The 10,251-nt window shown below is 40.4% G+C and overlaps 1 protein-coding gene across 1 annotated transcript; it reads left to right on the plus strand.

Annotated features, from left to right (window-relative positions):
• Window positions 1-3,215: 3,215 nt before the first annotated feature.
• Window positions 3,216-3,821, plus strand: LOC146722919 (uncharacterized). The gene has a single exon (XM_085483526.1). The coding sequence runs from the start codon at window positions 3,216-3,218 to the stop codon at window positions 3,819-3,821; it is 606 nt and encodes a 201-aa protein (XP_085339652.1).
• Window positions 3,822-10,251: the final 6,430 nt, after the last annotated feature.

Genomic DNA, 10,251 nt, shown 5'->3' on the forward strand with positions numbered 1-10,251 from the left:
TACCATCCGGCATATTACGAACTCTCCATAAGGAACGGATGTATGTGTGACCACAAGCGAGTGTCGGGCGTGCGCGAGTCGCGTGCCGATCCGTTTTCTTTAGTTTGCGCGTAAAGTGAGAGGTCATTAATTTATACGTTTAATTTCGATTCGCATTCGCCTCTTGTCGCGTCCGATTGATTTCCACAACTTGGTAGAAATCGTGATTCCGAGTGACCTAAGTCATTTCCTGAGATACTTAGAACGATCACTAACATCGATCTGGACCACATGCAGGTGACTCTAGTTAGTCATGGATTACTCCAGAATCACGATCTCTACGACACGCGAAACTTATGTGGAAATCGATGTTTTACTCATCCGATCGTTTCCCGACAGTCGTGCGAATCCGACCGTAAATACTGTTCATTTCGAGCGATCGAGTTCCCAAGTGTCGAATCTTACATATACAGGTCAGTATTTCCTCACCCCGAACTCCTAGCGGTGAAATGATACTTACCGTGATGATTATATATCGTAATCAATGTAGTTGAGCACCCCTGCGACGATCTAAAAGGAATCGTGAGGAAATACTGATTTAATAAATGTAGGAACTCTTTATGAATCGACTTTGCATGCGAAAAATCGAAAATGGGAACTCTCGAGGAGCCGACTCTATACCCGCGCGCCGATTCGCCGCCGCCGCCGTAGTGGGGCGCGCGACGCTCATTGGCGGAAGACCTCGCGGTGGGGAGATCACCGGGCTCTGGTATAAAAGCCCGAACATCAGGCGACTCGAGATAGTCGAATCACTCTCATAAAGTACGCTGCGTTACTTCGAGGTCGCTTTGTTAACTACCGCGACGTGGTCGTTCTATCCCTCGCGCTTTAATAGAGTCTGCGTTCGCCGGGTCACATTCGGTCGTATTGCTGGTCACTTACGTGCAGGTGAAAGTATTATGTAGCCATACGCATATCTGTGATCGGTTCGGTCGGAATATTCCTAGCGTCAACCCAACGGTTGAGCGTCTCCCTTAAATCGGTTGTAGACGCGAGTAGGCAGAATTGTTGCGCGTTGTAAGGTGCCCGTACAATAGAGACGTTCCGTAGCGTTTGTCAGAATTGTAATAGTGATAGGGGGAGTGAGCTCCCTGCGGAATAAACTCCTTGTGTCCCAAAAGAACCAAGTGTGTGATTTATTCGCTCCTTGTCTCCGCGTTTCACTAGACTCGTCCTGGGCAGAGTCAGATTGTGTTGTGCATGCCACGCAACAGAATCCAAAACGGCGACACATACGCAGCAGACTGAGGGAGATAGCCAATCCTGAAGTCAACCCACAACCTTGTCCTTTGGAGGCAAAAAGGACTGGCGACCGTTTGCAGTGAAAGCAGTGCCTATGTGGTCGGGAAATCAGAGGAATAGGTGGATCCTAGAGTGAAGCCAACGGATGGCCGCTGTCCGTCCGGTCACAACTTCACTTCCACCAATTGGTGGGGAAGCCTCCTTGAATGAAGATGTGGAGATGCGGGGGGTCTCACCTCCACCAAATGGTGGGGAGGCCCCGAGCAGGAAGGAGAAACAAAAAAGTAAGGAAGGAAGAAAAAATGGAAGTAGGACACGAGGAGAAAGCCCCGAAACCCATCGAGGCATACCCCTCAGACAAACAAGGAGGGAGGAATAAAACATCCCTAAGATCGGGAAATCTGCACATCTCCAGGGGAAACATGGAGTGCACGATCCCACAGGGGAGCGCGAGGCCAGAGAAAGGGAGGAGCACTCCAACTTGATTGCCAAGATAGAGGGCATCATCGAGAGTGCTCGATCAGAGGCTAGGACACCCGACCCCCAACTATAGAGATATACTTGGAAAGAAAACAGAGGCAATAGCACCGAGAGGACAACAGTTGGCCACCAAACCTGTGGTGAAAAAGGTGGAAGAGATAAAAAGGACAGTGAAAATACTGCCCACCACCCTAAACCCACCGGCCCGCGCAGCAACCTCAAGAGCCCCTTTATCCAAAACAAAGAAAGAGGGAAACAAGAAGGAGGCGAAGGCAACACCCAAGCAACGCGAAAAGAGGGGCAGCCCCAAATTTCGAAAAAAGTGGAGAAACCACAGCTCCAGAACAGAGAGAAGGAACAACAGAAGGACACCGCCTCATGGAGTGAGGTGGTGTCGAGAAGAAGGAAAACAGAGGCTGCAGAGGTAAAGAAAGGGGTGAATAAAAGGGTGACAAACCCCACCCCCCCCCGTTAAACAAACCGTGCAACCTAAAACAGCCCCCAAGAGAAAGGAGCCCAGGAGAGCGGCAGTCACGATTACGTGTCCTCCCGGAACGTATGAAGAAAACCTCCGGGAGGCGCGTATGAAAGTGGACACCAGGAAACTGGGCATCGAAGGAGTCAAAGTTAGAAGAGGAGTAACGGGCTCCCACATATTCGAAATTTCTGAGGCGGACGGCCACGAAAAGGCCGACAATTTCGCCCAGGAACTGAGAAGGGCGCTGGCGAGCAAAGAAGGTGTCCGAGTACAGCGTCCGACGAAAATGGCGGAGCTCAGAATTCGGGGATTCAGGCCCCCAAAGTCAGAGAGGCAGTAGCCATTAATGGTGAATGTAAAGAAGAGGACGTACACACCGGGGAGATTCGGAAAACCCCCGGGGGTATGGGAATAGTGTGGGTTCGCTGTCCATTACGGGCGGCGAACCGCATAATAAAGACAGGATCCATAAGGATCGGATGGGCACTCGCGCGCGTGGAAATACTGGAGGCAAGACCCCTCCAATGCTATAAGTGTCTGGAGGGGGGATATGTGCGCGCGAGATGCCCAAATAAAGCAGACCGCAGCGGTAAATGTTACCGTTGCGGTGAAGAGGGGCACACGGCGAGGAGCTGTGTGGCGGAAGCAAGGTGCCCGGTGTGTGCGGACAAAGGGCTGCCCGCCAATCACAGAACGGGCAGCAGGACGTGCACACCGGTGCACAAAAACAAGAGGGGCGTTCCGCTAAATAAAGCGGCGGACCGCCCCAAAGGAACGGTAAAAGTGGCCGTCCCCGTTGCCCCTCCCACCAAGGAACAACGGGTACTCAGATCCAGGGAAAGGAAGAAGAGAGAGGAGGAGGAAAAACTCCCTACGGAAGGAGGAAAGAAGAAGCAGCGTCTTCAGGAAAATCTGAAGGAAGGGGACCCCGCCGCAATGGATGTGACGGGGCCCGCGAATGCGCACAGCAGAGAGGATGGCCTGTAAAATTTTACAGGCCAATGTGAACCATTCAGGGCCGGCCCAAGCTCTCTTCGTCCAGACCATGATGGAGAGAGATTGCGGCCTGGGGATTGTAGCCGAGCCGCACAAAATACCAGACAGCTGGATAAGCAGTGCGGATGGCTTGGCTGCAATCACCCAAAGGAGCGCGTCAAGCTCCCCCACGGCGGAACCATTGAAGTCGGAGGAGGGCACAGTGACGGTCAGATGGGGGTCCACCATCGTTATTGGGGTGTATCTCCCGCCGAGTCTTAGCAATGAGGAATTCTGCGGGAGACTGCACTCCATAAAGGGACAGATTACAGATACAGAATACCACCCCGCCCCAATAGTCGTCGCCGGGGACTTCAACGCCAAAGCGAGCGCTTGGGGCTCCCCGCGCGATGACTGGCGGGGCAGACAGGTTTTGGATTGGGCGGCGCAATGTGGGCTCCTCTCCTGCAACAGGGGGAGGAAGTCCACGTGTGTCAAGAGGCAGGGGGGAGTCGATCGTAGATCTGACTTGGGTCACTCCCTCTGCCTCGAGGTTGGTAAGCGGGTGGAGGGTGCTGGCGGAGACAGAAACAATATCAGACCATAGATATATAGAGTTCTCCGTCAGCGCCTTCCCCCGCGAGGTAATAAAGCGCCGCCGTATGAGAGAATCTGTCTCTCGAAGGTGGACCCTTAAAAAGCTGGACCAAGACGCGTTCCTGGCCGCAATCGAGGCGGCCCTGATGGTTCGTGGAGAGGACAACGGGGGGGATCAACAAGAGGACGAAAGGGCGTGGCTGCTGCGTACTATCAGCGACGCGTGCGACGCGACGCAGCCATGCCCAGAACGAAGAAGATCCTCCCCCCGAAAAGCTTATTGGTGGTCGGAGGAGATCGCAGAGGCGAGGCGCTCCTCCGACCAGGCAAGGAGGTTGGTGAGAAAGAGGAAGAGACTCGAGCGGTCAGACCCCGAAAGGTATCAGGACGCGTGGGACATCTACAAAATGAGACGAGATGACCTACGCGTCCTGATAAGGAAGGCAAAGGCGAGAGCCTGGGAGAAACTACTCTCTTCCCTGGACGAGGACCCATGAGGGCGCCCATATAAAATAGTATTGAAAAAACTGAAAGGAGAGGGCGCCCCCACAACAGAGTCCTTGGACCCCCAATTTGTCGGCCAAATCGTCGACACCCTGTTCCCGCGGGAAGAGGGTCAAGCTGACCCAATTCCGGAGCGGGACTGGATGTGGGACGAGGAGGCCATGGGGGTCACGGAAGGGGAGTTCCGTGATGCCATCAGGAAGATAAAACTCGGAAAAGCCCTGATGGCATACACGGAAAGGTATGGGCTCTCGCCTACAGGGGTCTAGCCGAACCCATGCGGAGGATGTATAACGAATGCCTCCGCATGGGTTGTTTCCCACGAGAGTGGAAGGAGGCTAGGGTAGTTCCTCCTTCCCAAAGAGGGCAAGCCGAGGGATGTTCCCTCGGCATATAGGTCAATTTGCTTGATAGACGAGGCGGGTAAAATTCTAGAAAGAATAATAGCGGACCGCCTTGTCTATCATTTGTCCCGGGAAGGACCAAATCTAAGCCAGGATCAGTATGGCTTCCGGGTCGGACGATCCACAATAGATGCAAGTCTTGCGGGTTTGTTCGATCGCGGAGGCCAAAATGGAGGAAGGCGGGGTGCTGATGGCGGTATCGTTGGATATATCCAACGCTTTCAACACCCTGCCATGGCACCGGGATAGGGGCGGCCCTAAATCACCACGGGGTCCCCCAATATCTGGTGTCGATCCTGGCGGATTTCCGGGGACAGGGGCAATTGGCCTACACGGACAGATAAATAAATCGTACCCCCGAATCGTAAAGTTTTTATTTTTCCGCTTTTTTCCTCTCGCTAGGCAAGTAATTATTTTTAAACTCGCTCTCTCCTCGGCCTTTTGGGCGCACTTGTTCCCTATATTCAGCGCGCGAGTCCTTAATCTTATCTCCGCGTTTCCGTCTTCATCGCTGCACTTTTGGACTGGGAATTTCCCTTTTCTTTCCGGATTCTTTGTTTACTATTTTATTAAATCTTCGCAGGTTTTTCGACCCTCTGCTGTTCCGGGGGGGCGGTCTTTTTTTTCGGTCGCCCGTTTTTCCCCAACATTTTCGGTTTATGTCCACGTTTTTGCAATGTTTTGAAAAAATTTTTGAGGGCGGATACCGGGCGAGGATTTTTCCTTTTTGGGCAAAAACTTTTGACTTTGCTACAATTCCCCCGTCTAATGTCCGGGTTTTTCAATTTTAAATTGCCCCGTCGTTCGCTGTCCTGCCCGGTTTTATTAAGTTTTTTTACGAGGAATTAGTTGCCCGTGACGGCTGGGGTCCGATAAATCTCTTTTCCCCCGCTCGCGCCGGCTATCGCTTCTTGAACGTCTATCCTTGGGGGCGTACAGACTTTTACGTATCACTTATTTTTCGGCGCCGCTACATTGCTCGCCGTTCGCTGCTGACGCCCCCTCGATCAAAAATGTTCTTTCCGCTTTTTTCTTTTAGATTTCTAATAAAAATTTCAATAATTTTTGGGGAATATGCAAAATGTACAGGACTTTTCTATTCTGTTTAATTGCTTTTTTTGTCCCATAAAAGGGTTTAAGTCGCAAATTTTTTGGCACTTGTATACCTTTTTCATTAAAAAGCAAATTAACAAATAAATTTTCAAATGTGTCTTTTTAAGATAAAATACTAATGAATGTGTAGTTAAAGTGAAAAGCTAATAACTAAAATTTTAAAAATTTAAAAAACCTTGACTTTGTATTTTTAAAAATAGAATAGCAAAATAAATAGATTTTTCTTTTAAATTTGTTTAATATTTGCTGCGGTATCAAAGTTTTAACGGATTTATGAAATTTTAAATTTTTAAATATAAAAAATAGTTTAAATTTGCAAAAAATATTTAATGCTGAAAAGCGGTTTTATGTTTGAAAGAAAATGTATTTAAAATATGTAAGATTTAAAAAAATCAAATTTAAAACGGAATTTAAATTTTTAAATTTAAAATGGGCAAAATGAATAAGTGACACAAATTTTTTAAATTTTGCTGCAAAGACTTTTTTTTGGGATTGCAAAAAAGTATTTAAAAAATGTAAGATTTATTTCCCCAAAAAAAAATTACCTTTTAAAAAAGGAAAAAAGCGCTAAGTAAAAATTTATAAAAAAACAATGTAAAATTTTTTAATACAAGAATTGTCCCCAAAAAATTTTTAAAAATTCTTTATAAAAAATTCTACAAAAAATTATGCCCCCAAAAAAACTGCGCCAAATAAAAAAAAATTAAATATATAATAAATTTTTTATTATTTTAAATTTTTAAAAAAAGCTCTCACAATTTTTTGTATACTTTTGAAATCTGATCTGAAAAATTTATCACGAATCACTTAGTTTTTTGGGTATATGTTTCATATAAGTCAAAACAATTTAGATTTTTGTTTAAAATTGAGTGATTTTAATTTTCCCCCCCGGGCCAAATTTTCTCATTTAATCTTTTAAATGTAGGTCAAAAATTTTTTTGACATGCACCCTTCAAATCAAAAGTGTTTCATAATAAAAATAAAATTTGCAAAATTGATAAAGTTTTTTTTTGGCTGCGGGTTTTAGAAAGTTGAAATTAAAAAAATCTGAAGCTCACCCAAAATTTTTTAAGGAAATGGTCTAATAACAAAACCCTTTTTTAGTGTTAAAAATGATTTTGGGGGGGTGCAACCAAATCGCAAAAAAATCGTTTTACTTTCCCAAAGCGAATATCGCGGCAAAAGAATATAAAATTTTTTAATATTACACAAAAAGTTGGATTCAATGTATTTTAAAATGGGTTTTTGGATTAAAAAAAAAGATACTTTTTCCAAATACTCTTTCCCCCCCCAAATTTTTTTTATATTTCGAAAAAATTTTAAATTAAATATTTTTAAAACTTATGTTTTTCCCAAAATTAAACTTAATAATTTATATAAGTACTATATATTATAAAATAAAAAAAGTTATGTGGGGAAATTATTTTTGAAAAATAAAAAAAAGACGAAATACAAAAGAAAAAAGTCTTTTATGCTTGATTCAGGACGGGACTTTTTGGGAAACAATTAAAAGAATTTATTCCGGCAAACAAAATAAATTTTTAACAATACCAAAAAAAAGTTTTGACAACTTTTAAATGTTTTCTTTTTGATTTTGGGAAAAATTTTTTTTATGTTTTCAAAAAAGGTAAAAAAGCGCCCTTTTAAACGGCATGCCAGAAACAAAAATTACTCATGCAAAACTCATGTAAAATTCTAAAAATTAATCATTAAAAACAAAAATACAAAAAAGGGTAAAAGCACGCGGGTTGCTGCTACATTTTCAACAAACAAAAGTTTTCGTTGGTGGTGTGGAAAAAAAACCGTGCAAAGGGCACGTATTTCTGGGTTACTCCCAAAGATTAAAAATTTTTGAAATATTCATACTTAGATTAATTTCAAATACCCCAAACCCCCTAGGGAAAAAAAAATAATTGCGAAAAAAAATATGACCCGAAAGTGGGAAATGGGGAAATCGAACCGAACTTTCATTTTCGACTGCTTTTTCAACGGCTATATTCAGCCCTTTGATTTTATACCTTTCTTTTCTTATACTCTAAATGATGCCTATTGCCGGCGGTATACTCCCAAGACTTAAAATTTAAGTTTTGGGTAATACACCAATAATAGTTTTTTGGTGACGATTTTTTTCAAAAAAATTTATTTTCGTTGGAAAATTCGCAGCAACATCCCGTATGGCTCTTTACGCCTTTTTTGCTATTTAGTTTTTATTTCAATTAATTACGAGCCGTAAATTTAATCTTAGTTGTTAAATCTTTGGAAAAACCCTGTAAAATTTTCTATAAAAAATCAATCATTGAAAAACTATTAAAATTCTATAAAAAATAAATCATTGAAATCTATTAAAATTATATAAAAAATTACATTAAAAAACCCATGTAGAATCTTACTACAAAAAAAGACAAAAAAAAAATTGCCCCAAAGTGAAAAAAAATTTGTACCAGGGGAAAAATTAAAATTGAAAAAATATTAGAGTGCAATAAACTAGTAAAAATTTAAAATGCGCAATAAATAAAATTTTAAAAAAAAATAAAAAAAAACTTATGCAATTATTTAATAAAAAATAAAAAAAATTTTATTTAAAAAAAAACTTGGCGCACTCTAAAAAAAATTTCTAAAATTAAATTTTAATTATTTGGCATTTCCAAAACTCGTCTAAGGTCTTAACGGGTTGTAAAACCGACACTATTTTGTTCTTGACATTTAGAATTATAATTTTTTTTTTAATTTTAAAAATTATTGATAAGGACTCAAAAAAGGGGTCGAAACTTTGGGGATTGAATAAAAAAATTTTCCCAGTACGGTCGGGGGAAAGTTTTTTTACCTTTTTTAAATTCGTCGGGCATTCCAAATATTTACGTTTTTATTATAACTAGTTTTTTTTTAATTTAATACATTGTGCCAAGATCAGAATATTTTTAGATTTTAAATTAATTTTCTGCAAATCTATCACCCCAAAACCTGCCATACTATTTTGTGAGAATTGTGGCCTGTACCTTTCGTGTTTTTTATTTTTTTTTATTATTTTTTCGTAAAATTAACAGTTTTGTTTATTAAACTTTATCCCAAAAGGGTCAAACTTTATAACGAAAATTTTCCCCTAGTTTGAAATCAATAAATTTTGATATCCTTATTTTTTTCGTGATTCAATATTTTATGAGATTACTATTGAAAAAAGTCATTTTATTTTATTCAAAATTTCGAATACTATAGTATTCACTCCATAAAATTTGTACTGCAAAGGGAAAATACTTTCCTTGTTATAATACGTTTTTATGAGGTAAAAGTTTTTTTGAGTAAAACTAGAATTTTTTTTTGTATCAAATGAGTCTGAGTGAAAATAAAATACTAATTCCAAAAATTTTTATTTTGCTGATTTTTTTATTGTTTCATGCAAAATTGGAAAATTTTGAACTTTTTTAAAATTTTAACATTTTATTTTTTTTAAAACAACAATTTTTTATCACTATTGCATTAAAGCTGTTTTTAGATTTTTTGATTTAAAAATATGTTAATATTTCCCCCTTTTAAGATTGTTGTTTTAAAATAAAATATAAAATTTTGATGACTTGTTGATAAATAAATATTGCAAAAAAAATCAATGGTATGTAATGACAATATATTTTATACTGACTAATATAATTATTAAATTAGTCTAAATCCTTGATATTTTCAATATTTTTTGTCACTTACAATTCCTTATGACGAAAAATGCTTTGAAACCATGTCAATTTTTTTTAATTAAATTTTTTACAAACCAAAAATAAAAAGCCCCCTTGTGGGAAAAAAAAATTTTAATTTTTTTTATTTATTTTTTTTAAAATTAAAAATTTCTAATATTTAATTAAAATGATCAAAAAATACCTGAAATTCAAAATTTTAGAGTTTTTTGTTCCCCTTTTGCAATTTTCAACTTCCTTACAACGGGGTTTTTGAAATTTTTTATTTTTAATCAATTAATTCATGGGGGGTGCTTCTTGTTAATGCGTGTTGGTGCGCCCCTTTCTTATGTATTTTGGTTAAATAAATCTTGTATGTTTGCTCGTTGTTTTCTAGATTATATATTTTTCTTGAAAAAGTGTCGTTTTTTATTCATTCCAATTCTGCAGTTACCCGCAAAGGTTATGGGCCAGTCTCTAGTCCCGGGGAAAATAATTTAATCGAAGAAAAATACTTTTTCTATTTTTTTTGTGGTTTTTGTTGTTTTTTTTTACGACTCGAAAGCAGGCGACAGAACGGCTTCTCGGCCTTTTTTGGAAATCAAAAACGAGAAAATTTAAATTAACTGGAAAATTTCCAAAAGAAGAATTTTTTGCGGGAACCTAGTTTTATTTGGGAGTGCTATCAGGGATACGTCGAAGGCAAAAAACACGCCGAAGAAAAATTAGAAGGGATGAAAGCCTTCTCGAAGATTAATCT

Source organism: Nylanderia fulva, unplaced genomic scaffold (assembly GCF_048542155.1).
Source record: "Nylanderia fulva isolate GAGA-0341 unplaced genomic scaffold, ASM4854215v1 Scaffold254, whole genome shotgun sequence".
NCBI lineage: Eukaryota > Metazoa > Arthropoda > Insecta > Hymenoptera > Formicidae > Nylanderia > Nylanderia fulva.